Source organism: Orcinus orca, chromosome 15 (genome assembly GCF_937001465.1).
Source record: "Orcinus orca chromosome 15, mOrcOrc1.1, whole genome shotgun sequence".
Taxonomy (NCBI): Eukaryota; Metazoa; Chordata; class Mammalia; order Artiodactyla; family Delphinidae; genus Orcinus; species Orcinus orca.
Genome location: NC_064573.1, coordinates 47173984 through 47196388, shown reverse-complemented (window position 1 = coordinate 47196388; position 22405 = coordinate 47173984). Strand labels below are relative to the sequence as shown.

Genomic DNA, 22405 nt, shown 5'->3' with positions numbered 1-22405 from the left:
TTCGTTCCCTCCCTGGCTGAGAAACATTTTCGGAGAGTGTTCCTTTTTTTTTTTTTTTTTCAGTATGGGGGCGTCTCACTGCTGTGGCCTCTCCCGTCGCGGAGCACAGGCTCCGGACGCGCAGGCTCAGCAGCCATGGCTCACGGGCCCAGCCGCTCCGCGGCATGTGGGATCTTCCCAGACCGGGGCACGAACCCGTGTCCCCTGCATTGGCGGACTCTCAACCACTGCGCCAACGGGGAAGCCCGAGTGTTCCTATTTTATCTAGCTTTCCTTTCGATAAAATGGGCCCCTACCTTGAATGTGATCCTCCACTTTGTCACTGACTCAATTAAAACACAAAGGATGTTCTCTGGTTGAATGAGGAACGCCCTTGAAGTGGGAGCCAGGATCTTTTAGGACCAGGATCCCAGACTCCCTGGGGAGCACGCTGGGCCAGATGAAGGAGGAGGGGCTTTGAGGGCCGGCAGGGGAGCTGAGGTTGCAGTGTCATCTGCGTCTAACCTGGGTCAGTGTTTTCCTTCTGTGATTTTAGAAAAGTACATAAAATATTAACAAGACCACCCCAAACCAGCCACCTCATCTGTCCTCGGGGACTCCCCCCGTTCCTGCTATCGACTCCTCCCCATCAGCATGTAAACATGCTCATGTGTCTCCCATGTTAAAAATATATAAAATCTCCCACAAACTTGTCTCCAGCCCCAGCTCCCTCCAGCTCCCGCTCTCCTGACCCCTCTCCTGGACAGTCAAACCTGAAAACAGCCCAGCTGTTCCCCTTTCCTCGCCTCTCTTCCCTCCCTCGGGTCCCTCCATATGGCCTCTGCCCACTGCCCACCACCTCACAGAACTGCTCTGCAGAGAAGCCAGAGGATGTACACCGTGGTCTCGTCTTACCGGCAATCTCAGCCGCATTAACAAAGCCCACTACTCCCTCTGGTCCCAATACACTACAACCTACCAGTGCCCTCCGCCCCCCTGGCTTTATGCCAGCAAGCCCCTTCTACCCAATATTCAAGTTCCTTAGGGCTCTCTTTTATTCTCCAGCTAGGATTTCTTTTTAAAGCAAAATAATCCACCCCAAGTGGCTTCAATTATCATCCACAAACTGGTGAACTTCCAAATATTATCCTCCAGACGACTTTTGCCAGACCTGTTTATCTACCTGCTTAGCCAACATTCCCCTCAGGTGTCCCAGAGCCTCTCAAATCCAACACCTCCCAAGCACAACTTACCATCTACCCCCAGGGCTCCCCCCCCGCCAGGGGCCCCTGTTTCAATATGTAGCACCACCATTCACCTGTCCATCACCTGAACTCCTGTCCCCCCGACACCGACTTCCATGTCCTGTGGAGTACACCACCCATATATTTCTGGGAACAATCTACTACTTCTCCCCCTCCCGCTACTGCTATCTTAGTCCCTGGACACCGTCACCTCTCCCTTGCTCTAGTTCCTCTGCAATCCAAGGTCCACATCTCTCAACCAAAGAGAACTTGTTAACAAAACAAAACAAAACAAGGCAAATAAGTTGAATCCTGTCCTGCTTATAGCCCTTCCACAACTGCTTACAGCCCTTCCACAACTGCCCAGACCACAGATGAGGTTTGAAACCTTTAACACGGTCTAGATGTCACAGCGCTGGAGCCGAACCCTTCAGCTTTCTCTTTCACCCCTTCCCCATCACTCTATGCACAAAGCCCACAGACTTCCTTTCTGTTCTGGAATATTCTGGAATGAACCATGCTCTTTCCCATCACGGGTGTTTGCTCACACACCTCCCTGTGTCTACCACGTCGCTCAGATCAAACTCCTTCTTCCCTTCTCTGTTCTCTCTACACCCCCTTGAAGTGAAAACTAAGAGTAAAGCCCAAGGGAGAATAAGAACCAAGAGAAATAGGTAAGTTGAAAAAAAGCACCAAGAAGGAAAAACAGACAGTTTGGTTTATATCCCTTTATTAACTGTACTTTGCCCTCTCATACAGTATTCTTTAAGTTTAAAAGAAAACGTAACCCAAGGAGGTTGTGCCTAAACCAGAACAGATATAAGTTCTCAAACGGAATTAAATAACTGTGAGGGCACTGATTTTATTTTCTGTAACTGTGATCAATCAAAAGGCATCTGGAGTCCACGATCAAATCTCATAAACGATAAATGGGACTTCCCTGGTGGCACAGTGGTTAAGAATCCGCCTGCCAGGGCTTCCCTGGTGGCACAGTGGTTAAGAATCCGCCTGCCGATGCAGGGGACACGGGTTCGTGCCCCGGTCCGGGAAGATCCCACATGCCGCAGAGCGGCTGGGCCCGTGAGCCATGGCTGCTGAGCCTGCGCGTCTGGAGCCTGTGCTCCGCAACGGGAGAGGCCACACAGTGAGAGGCCCGCGTACTGCAAAAAAAAAAAAAAAAAGAATCCGCCTGCCAATCCAGGGGACTTGGGTTTGATCCCCGGTCCAGGAAGATCCCACACGCCACAGAGCAGCTAAGCCCGTGTGCCTCAACTACTGAGCCTGCACTCTAGAGCCCTCGAGCCACAACTATTGAGCCCACACGCCACAACTACTGAAGCCCTCATGCCCTAGGGCCCGCATGCTGCAATTACTGAGCCCACGTGCCGCAACTACTGAAATCCTTGTGCTCTAGGGCCCATGTGCCGCAACTACTGAGCCCACATGCCACAACTACTGAGCCCATATGCCACAACTACTGGGGCCCATGTGCCACAACTACTGAGCCAACACACCACAACTACTAAGCCCACGTGCTGCAACTACTGAAGCCCCTGCACTCTAGGGCCCACGTGCTGCAACTACTGAGCACACACGCTGCAACTACTGAAGTCTGTGCACTCTAAAGCCCATGCTCTGCAACAAGAGAAACCACTGCAATGAGAAGCCCGCATGCGGCAATGAAGACCCAACGCAGCCAAAAACAAAAAAATTTAAAAAAAAAAGGAAAATGGTATTAGTGACAATAGTCATTGATATTTCCTAATACAGTACATGATACATCCTAATATTGATAGAATTAACATAGGAGAGCAAGAAGAGGCAGAATAACCACAAAAGCCCAACGTAGACAACTGGACAGACAGACAAGCAAAAGGAACTCTTTTCCCTAAATCCAAATTACAACATTGACCCCCTAAAGTTGGAGTCCCCTAAGAATTTCACAGTTGTGCACTGTCAATTCTATAATTTGAGCAAATACTACACATTGGATGATTCTACGGAATCAAACGGATTCCTCTGTAAAAGGGTTTCTCTCAGTTGTTATGGGGTTGGAGGTTGAGCCAGGGAAAGGCAGAGGAGAAATGAGGGCTCTGGGAGAAAAAAAAAGAAAGAAAAGAAAACCTGAGTAGGCCTGAGGTGGAGAGGTGAACACTAGTCCAGACCTAAGGCACAGAAGGGGCTGAAGTCCAGGTGTGGTGACCTAAGGGCAAGTCCATCTTCGTCTCGCCCCACCGTCATCCCCAGAGGGCACAACTCACCAACCAGACCTGCACCTCTACTAGGACAGCACAGCTACCACTACCGCATTTAACCCAGCTGCTGATTTATTTGGCTGTATGTGATCCCTGCCGTGTGCTAAGAAATCAACAGAAGGGAACAAACTGCTTCTGCAATATATGCAGGACAGAACTCGACTTAACCTTCAGGGCACTGTCTTAATCGTCTGACCTTCAGAGCAGAGCACAGTGCCAGGCACACAGTAGGTGGGCCACACATATTTAAGGAAACTTTTTTTCCTTATGTGCCATTGGAGGAGCTTTTTATTTCTAACCTTCACAGCTGAAGAATCAGTTTTCATTTTTTCAAATGAGAGTAAAATATCTAGACCCGTTCTGCTCAAGGCTAGGAGGGCAAAGATTATAAACTCACCTTTATTGTTATTACAAAATATTTTTATTCATTTCTACAAATACTTTTGAGCACCTAAAATGTGCCAACCACTGTGCCAGGCACTGAGAATAGAGCAGTGAGAAAAGGAAGCAACGTCCCAGGAATGGTCCTTATGCAAAGGGTCCAATGAATAAAAATCATGAAAATGTTAACTCTCACTTTTAAAAATATTCAACCATTAGTTTTTGAGAGGCTACTCTGCATACAGCAAATAAAAGAGAAAACAACCCTAAATCAGTAAGAAAATTTCAACCGCAGGTTGAGATACATTAAATCAGATACACTACTTTATACATCACATTAAGTTGAATATTGTAGAAAAAGACATACATCCTTGAAACATAAATCCCAACCAGAAATGGCAACAGACACTAGAAAGTATACCAAGGTATGGTTAAGGTTAAACAGCCTGACCCAATAACGGAATTCACATCGAGGACAAATGAGGGCTCCAAAAAAGAATTCACTCAGTGTCTTTCAACTGCGATCTAATTTACGAACATTTGATTTGTAAAATTTTGATTTGCAGACATTTTTGCCACGATGGAATCCTAGGTTCTTAGGGCAGAAGGGATTCTCAAGATCACCTGACCAGGTATTCCGGTAATGCCCGTCTCATCAAGGACTTCTCATAAATTGGTTTAGGTAAGTTAGACTAACACCCAGTGAGGTGACAGCAGTAACCAGCAGCCATGCCAGGTGATCTCACTCTCAAATGCTAATCCCACGATCCTTCAGCATCACAAATATGGACTAACAAGTGCCCACCCATGTTGATATTTTCTTTTGATTCCATCAATAATACCTTGGCTGCTTTCTAGTATAGAAGTGGGGAGAAAAGCACAGATTTTCTGACAGATATCCTCAGTGAGGCAGTGTGGGGAAGTGTGTCCCTGAGAGAAAGACCCCGGTCCTTTGAAGGCATGGGAGGACCTTGCCCGGGATGGGAATCAACTGAATAAAGTCTGAAACTGTCACATCGTAAGGGTTACACATAACCTAGCAAGTGAGAACCGGGGCTTTGTTGACCAGCAAGGAGATTCTGAGCCTATGAATAAGGAGCGCTTCCTGACTCTGGATCAGATTCTGCTACCCATCTCTCTGGCCTTCCGTATCCTCTCCCCGCCTAACAAGCTGAGGTGCTCAGATGTGCTGTCCACCCTGAGCTCTTAAGAAACGATACTAAGACCTGTTCTATACAGGTCACCGTCCTTCCCCTAACATTGGGTTGGCCAACACGTGCGTTCGGGAAAAACCCGAACGCACATGTTGGCCAACCCAATATTCTAGTTCGGGAAACTGTAAGTCTGATTTAAAAGTGCCCACCTGTACCTGGAAGAGTGGACAAGACCAGTCACGGGTCCATCTGCTCTGGGCTCATGCAGGGCCTCCTCTGGGATTAGGAGAGCCCCTGTGCTCAGTGTGTGTGGCCCACTCCTCTGTGGGTGGGACCCAACTGATGCAGTCACTTCAGTCTATTTCGATGATAGTTTTGTTGGTTTTAATGTCTGTCTCTCCCACTTGGATGTCAAGTCTATGAGAAATGAGACCTGTCTTGTTCTTTACTGGGTCGTCTGCGACTAGCACATAGTAGGTATTCAATATTTGTTGATGGGAATCCCCTGCCGGTCCAGTGGTTAGGATTCTGCGCTTTCGCTGCTGAGGGCCCGGGTCCAATCCCTGGTCAGGGAACTAAGATCCCACAAGCTGCATGGTACAGTCAAAAAAAAAAAATTAATATTTGTTGAATAAATGGTCAAGTGAGAGCCCTGGGATACGCCCTGAGTTTGCCATTTACTAACTGAACTTCCTGGGGCAGGCTACTTCATCTTTCTAGGGTACAAGATTGTTATGCGATTGGATCGAATCATGTATGCTGAGTATGTACGGTAACAAGTTCCACACATATGTGTTAGCTCCTGAATGGATCATGGGGATAAATTCTTCAGGAATGAGATGTGTATCTTTAGTAAAGGCAATGCATTGAAGGCTAATCTTCTAATTATAATTCGTACTTCATGATGCAAATAATATTTACTGACTTCATTTCTAAACATGTTGGTATAAACTAAATTAAGACTAAAATGTGAAATATTTGATGACTTATGTCAGTTGAGCAAGTACTTTATTGCCACATCGGAAAAGAGAGTTAAAAGCATGACATAATCTCTCTCAAATTAGCACTTTGACACAAAGAGTGCCACTGTTCTATTTAATACTTGCCAGAAAGTTTCATATTCTTTATTGTATCTGGATGAGATATTTTCTGGTTGTAAAGTGGCCATGAGAATGTTTTTAAACTATTATTAAAAAAAACCAAAAAACAAAACCTGCAATTTATCATCTGGTCACATGTATTGTTTTTAATGATAAAAGTTTAAAAGATCTCAGTTGCATATTCTATACTATTAAGATATTTTGTTTATTCAAATCAATTTAGAATATACTTTACTGGAATCATGACCCTCTAATGAAAATTATAAATAAAAAGATCAATTTCTATAAATTTACTGCTTATAATTAAAAGAAATCAAATTGTGTATTTTTTAATGAGATGGATAATTTTATTGAACACTGAAGACATATTGTCAATACTTGTAAGTCATTTCAACTTTTTTCTAAGATCTACTTAAAAGGTAGTCCAAAATTAATCTGTGAAACATTTTATATATATTTAAATTAACCTCTTCATGGTATAAAGGAGAGAACAAAAGCTTGCAGATTTAGTTTTATTTTTATACTTCAGTGAGTTACACACTGGCTCAAACAGGGATACCTAGAATTTAATACGCATTTTTCTCTTTTATTATTTGCCTTTTGGTTATTGTTATTTTGTTCTTATCATAGATGTGGGTCCTCCAGCTGGTTTCTTTGCATATTTCCATTCTTTCACCTGTGTTTATAAATATTTTGTGGGTTTTTTTTTTGGATCCACTGTCTTAGCTTTAAAATATTGAGGATCAGCTGGAAATTGTACACAATCCCTCTGCTTTTCCTCTAGCCTGTCAGCAATCTCTAACCAACTGAAATTTTTTAAAGCTGTCGGTTATTAAGCACTTACTATGGGCTTTTACCACTCACAACTGGAGTGCAGTCAGCCCTCCATATCCATGGGCTCTACATCCACAGTTTCAACAAACCGCAGATCGAAAATATTGAAAAAATCATTCCAGAAACTTCCACAAGGCAAAACTTGAATTTGCCATGCACCAGTAATTATTTACATAACATTTACACTGTATTTATAATAGTATTTGTGTTTATAACTATAACAATACATTGTATTTACAACTACTTACATGGCATTTATGTGGTATTATGTATTATAAGTAACCCAGAGATGATTTAATGTATAAGGAAGGGTGTGTGCAGGTTATATGCAAATACTGCACCATTTTACATACGGAACTTGAACATCTGCAGGGGTCCTGGAACCAATTCTCCAAGGATACCGAGGAACAAATGGATTCCCATCTTCCCATCTAACAGCTGGGAAACTAAGTAACTTGCCCAAGGGTAATTCAGAGTTATTATTCTCTTAGCTTTAACTTGGTCTACCCTTTGGTAAGTCTAATTAGAACTGATGAGAACGCTGAGTTTGCTCCAAATGTCCAGTAAGCTTGGAGGTACCTTGACTACTTCCCTCCCCTTTAACTTTTCTGATCCTGTGCCTTTTCCCTGTCTCCTTTTTGCTCCCGTGTCACAAAAGTATCCTTGAAACCTTGTGTTATCTGCTGTCACCAGCGAAAAGGGCTACATGTCAGTGGTGGCCACTTCCCAGCGATGTTCCTGCAGGGAGAAGTCGGGTGGCCCCAGGTCGGCAGAGCCCGGGCACCTCGCCTGTGCAGTCTGGGTGGGAGCTGGCGGCCAAGGGCCGCTGTGAGGAAGAGCCTCCGTGGGCAGCCTGTCGTCCTGTGCCAAGAGGTACAGACGTGCCCCATGAAGCGCCTTAGTATCATTAACATCTTCCATTTGCCGGGCACTCCACTGTCATTTTTATAGGTTCTTTTTACTAGCCATACCTGCATCAGAGCTGTGTTCATTTTTTGTTTTAATTAAGTGCTCTGGCTGAAGTGGGAAAGACCGAAGGCCTTGGGGAGCTGGTCTTCAACTGCCAACCAGTCAGGGATCAGACGGAACCGCGCAGCTCCCCGTGGGGGTCAGCCCTCAACCACTGCAGAAAGGGTTCCAGGAGCTGGGGCTTCACTGTAAGGAAAGATCCCCCAGTCAGTCTGGCTAGAGCTGTCAGCCACTGACGCCTGGAGCCTGTGCTGGGCCATTCTATTTCACCCTAATCCAGAATGTTCCCTTGGATTTTCCTAAAATACCGAAAGCATGAAAATCACATTAAGCCTTTTTTAGTTTTTAAAAGACACATCCATCTACATGCTTGTGCTTCAGGGTCCTTTTTCTTTCTTTCTTTCTTTAATGCCTAACTGCACTGCTTTTATCACTTCAGCTAGGGAATTCCCTGGCGGTCCAGTGGTTAGGGCTCTGTGCCCTCACTGCCGAGGGTGCGGGTTCAATCCCTGGTTGGGGAACTAGGATCCCACACAGTGCAGCCAAAAGAACCAACAAAACAAAAGTTCAGCTATAAATGACAGCCCCCAAAGCAGCCCTGTATAAGAGGCCTGGACCTGGACTTGGAACTTCACTCCTCCGTGGTGAGGTGAACCTGAGAAACTGCCTAACCTCTCTGAGGGTCAGTTTTTCTCACCCAGGATGGGTATAATCCCAGTGCCTCCCCTCCCCCTTCAGCTTGCTTATACTGTGTGGACAGAGTATCACAGGAGTTAGCACACATCGGAGTTTATCTTTCAGGTTACCTGTCTGCCCCCTCCACGAGACTGAGTCCTCCAAGGACAAGGAATTTATCTATGTCGGCACCATCTATCTAAGCCAGTACCTGACACTGCAAAGGGCCCTGCAAAGCTTCCTTAGAAATGAAGTCACATACAAGAAAGCCATTTGCAAATCGTTAAGCACTATTCTCATGGACCTTAGTAATTGATTACTCATTGTACGGTCCCGGACTCGAGATGTGAAAGAAATACTGCTGGGTACCAAAGGAGCCAGGCTTTAGTAATTCAAAGAGCTGGAACTGAAATGTAAACTAGGACACAGTACCAGTTCTGAATTTCCTTGGGTTATTGCGTAAATACTGAGTCTTAAAACACGTGGATTAACACAGGGTGAACATTTAGAGGGGCTGATATGGAGAGAGATGTGGCAGCTTACGTCGTGCTGGGACATCTAAAATAGTATACTAAGGCCTTCCCAAGAGAGATCAATGTCACAGCAAGGAAAAGGCTTACATTTTGACAAGGCAAGACTTTATTTCTTCTGAGTTTTTACATTTTCTCTTCACACACTTTTAAGGCTTAAATGTTTAGTCTTTCAGTTTGGTCGGGCCACCTTCGGTCCCATTTCTTAGAAAGTAATACACACTGTTTACTACCCAGGCTTTACTTGTGAACAGTCATTAGATGGTACAAGACCCTCATCCTCTCCATTGGGTCCTCCTTCTGACTTGCCCCAGGTATTGCCACTGTCATTTCTCCAGCATCTTCTCTTAACTATTTCTAAGTTATTCTTTACCTCCAAATTCCTGCCCTTGCACACAGTAAGTGCTCAATAAATGAATCCTATTTTCAGAGTTTTTCTGTATAGCAGCAGTCTCCTTCATCTTGACTTTTCTCAGATCACCACTCACATCCCAAGAGGTGGTTCTAAAATACATCACTTGAGATTGTAGTTAAATGCTATGAATAGGATCTAGGATTCCATGATCCTCTTCTTTTTTTTTTGCGGTACACGGGCCTCTCACTGCTGTGGCCCCTCCCGTTGCGGAGCACAGGCTCCGGACGCGCAGGCTCAGCGGCCATGGCTCACGGGCCCAGCCGCTCCGTGCATGTGGGATCTTCCCGGACCCGGGCACGAACCCGCATCCCCTGCATCGGCAGGCGGACTCTCAACCACTGCACCACCAGGGAAGCCCTCTTCATAAGTTTAAAAGCATAAACCTGAGAAACATACCTTGAACTTTACCACCCCACCCGTAAAATAATCCTGAAAATAGTGAAATCACCAGCACTATGAATATCCTACTGTTAATTATAAAAATTCAACGTGTGAGTGACCACCACGTTGAGAAGAAAAGAGAATGAAGCTAGCATAATCTGTTTTCTAATATTCTTGTTACACTTTTATTTAGGTCTGTGTGTTTCTGCAGCAACATGCTTTCCACTGTAAAATAAATTTTCTGCCAGTCTCTTTTTTTCTGGAGTAAAAAACAATGAGATATTTGTTCAAGATGGAAAGAAAATATCTAAAATCTATTTATATATAACTTTGTCAGAAAAAAATGTCACAAAATAGAAACCAACATTCCAGATGAGCTGGCTTAATGAATAGAATTATTAATTAAAGCTATTATTAGTTTATTTAATATAATTCTCAAACCCACAAACTTATACTACTGGGAATATGGTGGCTGAATACTGTGATTATTTGAAAAGCAAACTAAATTAGAGGTGACAGATCCCTGCATCATCACAGCAATCGTTTCTATTTTATACGAGTGCTCGCTTTGTCAAACTAAGAACAAGTCAGAAGAGGTCATTAACTGGTCAGCAATGCTGCATCAGAACACCAACCAGTTACCCTGATTCCGCAGCCTATTCAAAGCATATATTAGTACACATCAACTTCAAGTAAAACTTCTACTGATTTTATATAGTCTCCAAGACAGAAGTCAAGAATTAGAAAATTAAAAAAAAAGAATTAGAAAATTATAATCCAATTATGCATTAGGGAAATGTAAACAATATACCAGAAGATCTAGCCAAATACAGGCCCTACTTCTAGAATACTGGAATTAAAATTTATGAAAGTCATTACAAAGAATAATGCTAGTTAAATGCCATTGAACTATTTTTACTCTTTTTATACGAAATGTACAAATTTCGGGGGGGGGTGACAGTGGCAGCGGTGCCTCTTACTACCTTATGTAAAACACTTGAACATTCTCATCAATATTGCCATCATCTGTTTAATACTTCCAGTATATTTTCTCAACGTCTGTTTACTTAAAGTTGTATGGAATGACATAATAAGCAATACAATCTGAATTACACCCCCCCAAAAAAATTTACTAAAGTCATTGCCATGACGACCTTCATGATGTTTTAAGAACCCCAGTATTATGACTGCTCCCCTAATCCCAAACCATTCCAAATAAAATTTACTCCTGTGAAAAGCTGTCAATCTCCTTGTAAGCCAACTTTTGTGAATCCCCTGGAGTTTGGGCAGCAATTATGCCCCTCAGAGAGTGCCTCCTACTCCCTCTAGCAATGGGAAGGGTCTGCAGAACAAACTTAGAAGAAGCTGTGGAGCTGAGTAGCAAAGGAAAGTAGAGGGGAGAAAAACCAGCTTTGGTATAAAGCATCCACCTGGATGGGCTGTCTGAGGTGACAGTGAGAGGGAGGGGGCCTGGGTGAGCCACACTGCCAGAGGCCTCCTGAGACTGCCCATCTCCTAGGAGACCAGAGGGGGTGCTACTGGCCCAAGGCAACAGACGCCCCAGAAGGAGACACGGCAGAAAGGCCCCTGAGCAGCACCTGGACGACCTAGTCACAAGAGAAACACTGAAGACGGACACTGGGACTTTATCAGCAAGATCAGCCGTTTTTCATACGTCAAACATTCTGTGCTAAGATAATAAAATGACAGAAAATGTTCATCGACCACTCCTGTTTTAAGCACTTCTTAAACAGTAATTCATTTAACGCTGATGACCCTAGGAGGTGAGTATGACCACTGTCCCCATCTGACCCAGGAGGAAACTGAAGACCACGTTGGTTCTGGGCAGAGCTGAGCTTTGGCCCCGGCAGTCAGGCCCTGGAGTCTACTCTTAACATGTTCTATGTGATGGGGCTTCTCAAAAGAGGCTGATACTGTCCCCAGACTCGTCAGAGGCTGGGACCACACACAGCAAAATGGAAGCATGTTAAGCACTGGAAATATTCTTCTGTGTTCCCAATTTTTTTTTTTTTTTTTGCTGTATTTTAACAGGTTTGCTCTTCTTAAGTTGCTCCAGGACAGCACCTCAGGCAGTGATATGAATCTAATGTTATATCATCTTCTCTTTAATGGATTCTTTTATTTGAACAGCTAAGAATTTTGGAATCAACAGACCATGGATTTAAAAGCAGACTCTGAAATCTGACAGTTCTGGACTTAAATCCCAGCATAGTCACTAACCAGTTGTTGGACCTTCAGTAAATTAAGTCAACATCTATTAATAGACTCCTCCTTTGTAAAATGGAAATAATAACCATAACTCCTTGAAGGACTGTGTGAGGATTAAAGGAGACCAAGTAGCCCACTGCTCCTGAGCGATGCAGAGGCTGCCGGTCGGGGGACCACTTTAAAGCCCTCTGTTATTCATGATGACATTCTACTTCCTAACTACAGAGTCAGTTAGAGGCTGGGACAGTTGACATCAGACTCTTCAAGGAGGGAATCACGTTTGTCTCTGGACTGCAGCCCAGTAAAGTGGAAGCCTCGGGGCCACACACTCCCTCCCTTCACTCCTGCGTGGATCTGGTCCAAATGTCCATTCCCTGACCCAGAACAGTGAAGAAGCCAGGATGGTGAAACAGTTCACCTGTGTAAGTTCCTTAAAAACCACATGGCAGGGCCTTCCCAGGCAGTCCAGTGGTTAAGACCACGCTTCCAATGCAGGGGGTGCGGGTTCGATCCCTGGTTGGGGAGCTAAGATCTTGCCTGACGCGCCGCAGCCAAAAGAACCCCCAAACCAAAAACTACATGGCAAAAGCCACAGCACATTTAGGTATCAAAACGAATCCACAAGCTGAAGAAACGTGGTGGAAAGAGCCCTTATGGGACCTGGTGCTAAAAATAACAGTTCCCTTTGTCTTGTGTTAAGAGAGGAAGGATGGGGACTGAGTGGTGAGACCGCGGACTGAACCGGGTGAGTTACCCTGGACTGGGGACATGTAGTTAAAACTAGAAATTGATAATTACAAGCTTCCAAACTAGTCTTGACATTCGGTAACCCAATTATCACAAAGGAAGCAACACTTATCTCTGTCATTCTCCAGCATTCCTTTCCAAATTCCTCTTTCTTCCCAGAAGCCTACAGCCTAACCTCTCTTAAATCTGTCAGCCCTTTGTAGGTAGCACATTTTTGCCTCCTTCCTTACAGACCGGATCAAACCGCCCATCTGCCAGGGTTCACTGCCAGGTGATCAGGGGAAAGCAGTAATTCAGGGTGTGAAGGAGTCTAGACACTCCCAGGAAAGGCTTGCATTACAAAGATGAGTTTCAAATGTCTATACTCAGGTGGAGATGGGGCTGGTGATGGGGGAAGAACTGAGTGGCCCTGGACGGTGCCCGGGGCTTCCCTCCAAGGCCTCCCCAGGTTCCCGCAGTTTCCCAGGGTTCCAGAAATGGACTCGACACAGGAGACCCTTACCGCCCCCCCATCCCCGCTCCTTCACGCCTGTGGGACTTCCCTGTACTCCCCCCCCCCACCGCACCCTCTCCCCCCCCCGCTCCCCTCCCCCTTCGCTCCCCTCCCCCCCATATTAAAAACAACCGAACTAACTACCTGGAGGGCCCACAAGAGCTGAACTGTTTCCAGTTGCTAAACACAAATCACAAATCTCAGAAAGTAGTGGGTTTCCAGAAAAAGGAAGTTCCCACTGGGGTTTGCAAAGCTGCCCGAGAGCAAACTGCTGTGACAAAAACTACAATTAAAGCTCAGACACTCTGGCCTTCCAATACTGGAAGACCACTTCCATTTGTTTTGAAAATTTGTTTGAAAACAAACTTCCATTTGTTCCCACTTCCATTTGTTTTGAAAATTCTGTGACCCAAGATGCGGACAAATTTAGGATAGGATATGAATAAAAAAAAAAAATTCAGTCACAAAGGAAAGTTTGCTGTCAGATATAAATGGATCTTTTTTTTTTTTAAGGAAAAAAAGCCTCCGTCAGATTGTTATAGCAAAAGCTGAAAGGAAGAAAGTCTGACAGTAAAAAAAAAAAAAGTGTTGAATTACTCAAAACCTAAAACACGTCTAATTAGGTTGGGCCTCCTGTAGTCTGACAGGACGCGCTGGGGTCCAGTGTCTAGTTCACAGCCATGGGCGCTAGGTAATATCCCCTCACATGCAGGTTCAATCCCAGCCCGTAGGGGATATTAGCGAGATATCCTGAATGGCTTAAATGCCCATTTATTTCTAGACCATATAGAAGCTCAATCTCTGTTATAAAGACTCGACACCATTCAGAGACCATCCTCTCTTGAAAGAGAAGGCAAAGAGAAACTTTCACAGATCTGGAAACCCAAAGGGCCTAAAACTTGACAAGTTCATCTGTTTCCCTTGTGATGTTCATGCAACAAACAGAGAATCACTTCAGCTTGGAAGCCCGTCCTCTGCAAACCCTGACCGAGGGCAAAAACTGAATCCTGTTCCTCTTGGCACTACTTAGCAGGTAGCAAGAGGTTCAGGTAACAATGGTTGAGCTGAGGGACTTCCCTGGCAGTCCAGTGGTTAAGACTCCTTGCTCCCACTGCAGGGGGCACGGTTCGATCCCTGGTCAGGGAACTAAGATCCTGCATGCCCTGCAGTGGGGCCAAGAAAAACAACAACAAAAAACAATGGTTGAGCTGAATTCAGCTTCTTTAGAATATTACTAGTGTTAAATAAAAATGTTTGTCAGCACAAGGTTTCAAATTCTAAAGCTCCATTTTCTTTCATTTTCATTTATCAAAGTCAATCAATCTCCCTTTTTGGACCAATTAATTCCCACTACCTATCCCCTATCTAAATTCTCCAAAGAAGTCTTTCAAATAGCATCCTGACTAATCGGTACAATGCAGTGAATGATCAATCAAGAGAAGTAAAAAAGGTTCTAGAAATAAAAGTTCTAGAATACTAGTTTACGTCTGGTCCTGAGATTTTCAACATACGTAACCACAAAGCAACTCCTATATCGATTCTGCTTTTGAAGTGGCAGTGGAGATGCCAAAAGATAACTTGAAAGTGAACTTATTAAATCACTGAAGTGGAGCTTTGGCCTAAATCAAGGTGAAAACCTAAGAGGTCTCACGCACAACTCACAGTCCTATTTGAAGAAGGGGCTCTTCTTGCTTGAAATCCATCTACAATGACGAGAGGATGCCCTTATAGGTGACATGTGTTAGGGGAACCAGATTTTAAGTCAGGGTTTACGTTCGAGATGAATGGCATCCACTTTCTCCTTTGGTGGCAAATACTTCGCTTTCTATTTCCTGGATCAGATATGATAGATAGTGAGCTGACATATATGTAGGTTCATATCAATTTAAAATAATACACCTGAGTACTCACTGCAATATGAATATGCAAGAGTAAAACTACAGATTTCTTTCGTCACCTTTTAACCTTCTTTATTTTAATCTCGTTTTAATATTTAATGAGGCCAAAATCTTGCCAATGAGACTACTTGCCAAGTGGAAAATGATTAGTTTATAAAGATTCCTGGTACCCAAGCCAAAATAGTAGGTGCTCAGTAATTGTTTCCTGAGTGAATGAAAAAAGTTCCACACTTATGTTAATGCCATTTAGTTTCTTCACCAATTTGAACTTTCTGTAAAGGAGAGCAAACATTCCTGCATCAGAAAAAATAATACAGCCACAAAATATTATTAAAAATCAGGAAAATACCCATTTTAAACAAGGTGGTTAATCCTAATTGCTCCAGATAACCTATAATTGCCATAGCTGTTAAACACACTCTTCTGTCACGTTTACAGAAGTTTGATTCCATCTTTAAGAAAAAAAAAAAAAGGGTATCCCTCCTGCCTAGTCTCCAAATTCAAAATAAGATTTTGGTGATAATTTCAATAATACAGAAAATGCATGTTTTTTCTAGTAAGTAGATAGAATGAGTATTCCTTCTCCCTTCCCACATGACAGCACCTGAATGAAGAGTGGTTTCCCAAGTGCTATTAGTATCCGGCTTCTTCAAAGGCAAGGTCATGAACCACTGGGCGTGCCTCACAGGGAAGCTGCTCTAATTTTCATCTTGGAGACTCTAAGGACAGACTCTGGCCCCTAGTGAAGTCGATGAAACAGAAACACTGGACGTGCACCACCAACCCCAGAATCTCTCCACTAATAGATTTCCTACTTACAGGATTCCTTAAAAGTATTTCTGGAAGTAATCTGGGTTAGGGTCAGGTAGCTCCAACTGAAGGCACCTTTGTCACAAGCTTACGAACGCTGCCAAGTAGACTTTAGGTATACGTTAGGGAGCTAATTTTCACATTTTCGTTTGGTACCAAGAAAGGTACAGTCCATAAAAACTTTAGCAACAAAACTATGATATTTAGAATCTAAACTCCTACTAGTATTCTTTTTTCTGTAAATGATAAAGACTAAAGTTACAGATCTCTATCATCCCACCTAGGCTGAAGTACCGTTGACTGAGGCAGGAAAAATGCTGCATTTTCATGCAAAGAGAACAGCTACGAAGAGGTAGGATATGGGATGTGCTAAGCCTTTAAATACCACGTTATCTCCACCTGGGAGCTAGATGTTGTACTAGCAACTGGATCATCTTAAATCACAACAGCCTTGGGTGGGGAGGGGCGGGAACTAAAACCATCCCTTACTTTGAATACAGACCTTCCAAAGAATTCATGAATGAACCAGTTAAGGTAACCAACACAACCACCAAGCCCTCCACCCACTCCAAAACCAACTAAAACCAGGCACTCCACATGAGTGAAAACACCACCAATTCCATAATCTTCATTAATCCTTGAGTGCATTCATTTTTCAACCAGTCCCATAAGTGATACACTTATGAACACCCTCAAGAAGTAAAAACAGTAAATGCATTGATAGTAACAGGCTCTTCATTTTTTTGAGAAACTTGCAATGTTACAAAAGAATCAAACATCGGGGGGGACTGTGGCCTCAAGTGGTCCTTAGTGGAATTCAGCGCCACTCCACTTGATGAGGGTCTAGCCTGTATTAAAGTTAGACAGCCTATGTTTATAATTAAGTGATAATGACCGAAGTCCGAGGTACACAGGGCATTTCCTGGGGATTAATGACCAGCCAAAGGAGTTGCCGACCTAAAGCAAAGCCTCCGGCCAGTAACCCCAGCCAGTCCTTAATCCCCAGGAAATGCCCTGAACCTCAACAGTGATTTTAGTAAATACAGGAGGAAAAAGTTTAATATCAGCTTTGTACTTAAATTAAACACCTGTTTCATACTTAGAATGCTCAGACTTCATTAAGTGAGTTCTACAGGAGTTACTAAAGAGTTCCCTTAAACTTCTTAAGGCTGATAAAAAAAATGTTCACTCTAACATTAGTGAAAGCAAAGAGGGCAAGTTTTTGTAGTGTTTTAACTGCAAGAGACTTAGCTAAGATACTGCTTGAGAGGCATAATGATAACATAACCAACATATGGATCCTCAAATCTACATTTAACCTGGGAGTTACCTGACAATCACTCAAGAATAAAAGAATCAGTGTTCAGGTTTACAGAAATGATTGATCTCACTCAGTTAAAATGAAAGACTGTGACAGAGTGACTGCAATTCTTAGAACAAAACCAAACCAACTAAACAAACCCCCCTAATCTTTCTCATGTGGATGTCATGTCATTATTCTATGTGACACTGGTGTCAAGAAACCAGTAGACAAATGCCAGGGGACAAACTGCTTCATTGTTAAATTCAAGCAGATAGATACTTTAATAAACTCTCTTAGGCTTTTAACTCTTAATTAATCAGGTGCTACTTGAAACCAGAGCATTTTAAGGGTTTTTACTTTATCAGAAGAATGTGATCGTTTATTTCTGCTTTCAAAGAAAAAGCAAACCCAAATTCTCCAAAGAGGAGAAAGAACTCTCCTGTCCATCCTTACAACGCCCTACAACCCACCTCCTGGTCTGTCAGAAACTACCGTGCACACTACAAGTGCAGAAAGCCACGTAAGCCTCTGGTCTCGTGTATTTTAGAGAACTTTGGTGTTCATAGAACCTTTCACAGCCCCTTTCTCGGTTGGCCTTGAGGCTTGCTGATTAGCAAGTAAACGTTTGAAAGGGTCAGTATGTCCAGAACTGGAATTTCCACTTTGGAAAAAGCACAGAGGTACCTGACATCTGTTCCTTGAAAGACCTGCACTACACCTCCAAACTTAGAGCTGAAATTCCTACTTCTGTTTGATGGCAGGGAGGGCAAAGCTGTAAAACCCCGTGGCTACCCCTGCCTGGAAAATAGAGCAGAGTCCCCAAGGACCTCTGCGTTCTGGCTCCTACAGCACAGTACCCAAAAGATGAATACAGTTTTAATAATATGAATATATTCCTCCAGGAAAAATAATAAGACAAGCATCCAATCGAATCCCCAATCTCCACCCAGAATTCTAAGTGCTTAGAAATAAATAATTTTTGTGTGAAAACAGTTTCCTTATCTTTGTTGAGGATACTGAAGTCCAGAGAGGTGAACTGACTTGCCCAAGGTGGCTCAGCTTCTGGGCTAGCACTCTTACTTTGGTGTTCTTTCCACTCTACTGTGTTGTTATCTCAGTAGTCTATCTTCCCACCACTTATCTGCCTCCTAGACAGAGAGCTCCATGGTGCTAGGAAAGACAGCAATGTTTCAGTGCCCACTCTGCTGGGCACCATGGGGCACACTCCAGTTGGGAGCCTGGCTGGCAGTGGAGATACTACCTTTCCATAACTTTAACAAGTGACTTTCGTTTATGAAAACTATATCCCAAATGTTGCTTTACATTCAACTACACCTCATGGTATAAACTGGCACTCAACCGCCAGTCTCTCCAAAACCCGCCCCTTTACAGTAAGTAGGATTGGCATGTTTTCTTTTTAAATAATTTATAACTTTTTCTACCTTCATAAGTTAGGGCGAATATGTAATACAGTATTTTAAATGGTTACTTTATTCAAAGATATTTTAAGTAACTGCTCCATTTATATGCACAGTATTCCTGCACCCTTTGCCTTATAAACTCAGGCATTCAGTGGAGAGAGGCTGCAAGGGTTGAGCTGACCCTTTTGTTCTGAGAACTTTGACGTTTTCAGCGTTACTGCGCAGCAGGGATTGTTAGGTAGCTTGCCCTCTCACAGCCTTTAAGGTTAGGTGTAAACTGTCCTGAAAAGCATCGAGAGAGTTAAGCTTCTAAGGGTGAAATCAAATCCGACTCAGCATATTTGCTACTTTGAAAAACTTCCCCCCAACCCAGACCTGAGTTAGCACAAGTTAGTCTCGAAGTGGTACCAGAGAAACATTTCATGCATAGAGTTTGGTTTGGTTACCTGGGTGGGGGAAACAATAGCAGGTGAAACTACTGTGGGAGAATTGGTGCTTCTGTGCCCATTGGCTTCTGGAAGAAGAGGCAGGGGGTCGTGTTTCACGGAAACCACCACCACCGCATCCACAGGCTCCGAGGAGGGGCGGATACAAAGTCTTTTAGGGGAAGAGGGGCCGCAGATTTCCCCCGACCCGAACACGGACTCGTACAGGGCGCGCTTGGGCGCAGCCTCCGATTTCACGTCGGGCCCGACCTGGCTGTCTCTGGGGAGGATATAGGTGTTCCCCAGCGAGGGCGGCTGGGGGCGGTGGTGGTGAGAGGGATGGGTGGGGGGATGGGGGGAGTGGTGGCGAGCCGCCCCGTTCAGAGCCTCGGCGTAGCAGCCCTGCGGGGCGGGCGAGCCCAGTTTGGTGCCGATGCCCGCGATGCTGTTGAGCGTGGCGATGGAGACGGCGCCGATGCAGTGGTTGGTGTAGGTCTTGGAGAGCTTGGCCGCCTTGGACAGCATCTGCATCCTGGTGCCCAGCAAGTTCTTGCCGATGGCTTTGTTCTCGTACCAGGTCACATCGCCCTCGCTGCAGTGGTCCCGGGGCCGCTGGAAGAACGCCTTGCAGAGGGGGTTGCGCTTCGACAGGTACTTGACGAAGCTGGCGTAGGGGCAGAACTCGGTGCCCGTCTCGTACATGCGCGGCAAGTTCTCCTCGTCGCTGCTCTCGGCGCGCTTCTTGCTCCACGACGACGAGCGCGACTTGTGGTAGGGCCCGAGGGACTTGAAGTAGACGAACTTGCGGCCGTCCTCATCCATAGCCAGCCCGAAGGAGTCCTCCTCCAGCTCGCGCTGGTTCTCGCGGCCGCGCGTGCAGAAGTACATGCACGTCTCGAACCAGACCTTGTTGAGCAGCCCGAAGGGCGTGTTGGTGCTGAAGACGCTGGAGGTGTAGAGCTTGCGCAGGTCGGCGCGCGTGATGGCTTGCTTCTGCACCACCGGCCCGGCGCCCTGCTCCTCAAGCTTGCGGATGACCGCGGCCAGCGTCAGGTTAGCGCTGCGCAGCTCCGGGTCCTTGGTGAGGTCGAGCGTGCGGCAGTACGGGGGCTCGTTGAGGTAGCGGTTGAGGGAGCTGCGGATGCTTATGAGCGACGACTTGCTGTAGAGCTGGCCGCTCTTGGAGCGGGCCTCGGCGTAGAAGGAGCGCAGCACGCGGCACAGCGCCCCCTTGTCCATGGTCTCGAAGTCCGGGCTCTGCGCCTTCTCGCTCAGGTACTCCCGGAAGATGCGCACGGCGTAGCGGGTGGCCAGCCGGGTGTTCTCGCTCAGCCGGGCCCGCTCGGGGCGCTGCAGCACGTCGGGGTCCAGCTCGGCGCCGTCCCCAGGCGGCCCGCCGCGGGCCCGGGGCGCCAGCAGCCGCGGCGGCGCCTCGGGCTCCAGCGCGGCGCTCTGGTCCATATTGATCATATGGACCGGCTCCGGCTCCAGCTCCTCCCCGGCCGAGTCCTCGGGCTCCAGGGGCTCGTCCCAGTCCAGACCCATCTCTTCCTCCTCCTCTTCCTCCTCCTCCTCCTCCTCCAGCCCCCCACCTCCGTCCTCCTCCTCGTCCCCCGTTATCTGCACCTCCTGGATCTCGTCCTCCTCCTCCTCTTCCTCCTCCTCCTCGCCCGCGCTGCAGTAGTGCGGGCGGCCGTGGCGGCGGCCTCGGCCCCCCGCACCGCGCTCGCCCTCGCCCCGCTCCCCATTGTTCTCGGCGGCGGCGGCGGCGGCGGCGCTGGCGCTGCCGCCCGCGCTGGTGTTACAGTCCCCGCTGCCAGGCATTCTCGCCATATTGCCGTCTCTCTGCCAGTCCTCGGGCAGGGCGCATGCGCTATATTGGACCGCAGCGCTGAGAGCTTTTGTGTTTAATGACCTTCAGCTACCGGGAGGCAAAGCCGGGCTCTTAAAGGAGCCGCGCTCCAATTGTCAGTTCGGAGCGCTGCTCCGGAGGGGCAGCGGCGCGCAGGGGATGGAGGGGTAGGGAGGCGGGGGGTAAATTAGACAGGGAGAGCGTAAGGACCGAGGCTGGCTGGACCCTCTTCCTCCCCCACCTCTCTCCCCACTCCGAAGAAAACTTTGAAGGGAAAAAAAGGAAGGGGAGGGAGAGCTGTCGGTGGGGGTGAAACACTCCCAACTTACCCTCTGGCTGAGTGGCGCGCGGGCCCGGGCGAGAGAGAGAGGGAGGGCCGGCGGGAGGGAGGGGCGGCCGCTTCTCTAAGTAATGCCCGAGGAGCAGTGCCCCTTCCACCGCCCCCTCATTGCCCCCCGGAGCCGGGGGTTCCGGGAGGCGGCAGCACCCGGTGGGCCGCGGATGCTACTTCGAGAAGCCTGTGTCTGGGGCCGCCCGGAGCGGAGCGGAGCAGGCAGGTTAATGAGTAGGGTGGAGGAGGCACGGCGGGGCCCCGCACCCTCTCTGCGCCCGCGGCCAGGGCGCAGCGGGCGAGGCTTGGGAGCGGGATGGGGCTGCCGGCAGCGGCGACTCCCCCACCTACTTGCTGCGGGCGAGGCGCGGGGGCCTGCGGCCAGCCGCAAGGCTCCCAGCTCCCTTTCTGACTCTTGCAAAGGAGCGAAACACGCCCCACGTCAGCCTCATCCCTTTCGACTTTTCCAACAGCCACTTTTAAGCTGTCATTAAAGACCGGGGGCGCTCCCCGTAGGTCTGGGGCAAGTCCGCGCCGGTCCAGTCAGCCTGGGGAAGGAGCGAGGAAGAAAGACTGGGAGGGGCGGGTGGGAGGGGAGACGCGGGAAGAGGCGCTGGGGACCCCAGGGACCCCTCCCCACTCGCCCAGGCCACCGCCCTCCTGCCTCGGAGCAAACTGACACAACTCCCTCCGGCAAGGCGCTCCACCTAGTTGGAGCGAGCAATGCCGGTCCCTAAGATCCGTCGGGCAGGAGGGCGGAAAAAGTGAACTTGGGTCTCGGCCGCCCCCGCCGCCGCCACAATTCCGGCAATTGGGATCCCGAGCGTGCTCTAGTTCCAAGTTTGCCAGCTGCCGTTCGTTTGCCCTCAGGGCTGCGCTGCCTTCGGCGCGCGGGGGCGGGCACCTCCGAAACTGGAAAGGCGGCCAAAGAGCTCGCCCGGGTCCCGCTTTCCCATCAGAGACACTGTCCCACTTCCAG

The 22405-nt window shown here is 46.9% G+C and overlaps 1 protein-coding gene across 3 annotated transcripts in view; it reads right to left on the bottom strand.

The window, feature by feature from the left end:
• Window positions 1-21857, bottom strand: part of KCTD1 (potassium channel tetramerization domain containing 1) — an 89921-nt gene extending 68064 nt beyond the window's left edge. The window contains exon 1 of one of the 3 annotated variants that reach the window (XM_004273732.3): window positions 21425-21857. Coding sequence is in view for 2 of the 3 variants with exons in the window: in XM_033435263.2 (XP_033291154.1) it covers window positions 19265-21076 (1812 nt within the window). In the remaining variant the exon portion in view is untranslated. The other 2 variants (XM_033435263.2, XM_004273731.3) reach the window with 2 other exon arrangements.
• Between the last annotated feature and the right edge of the window lie 548 nt (window positions 21858-22405).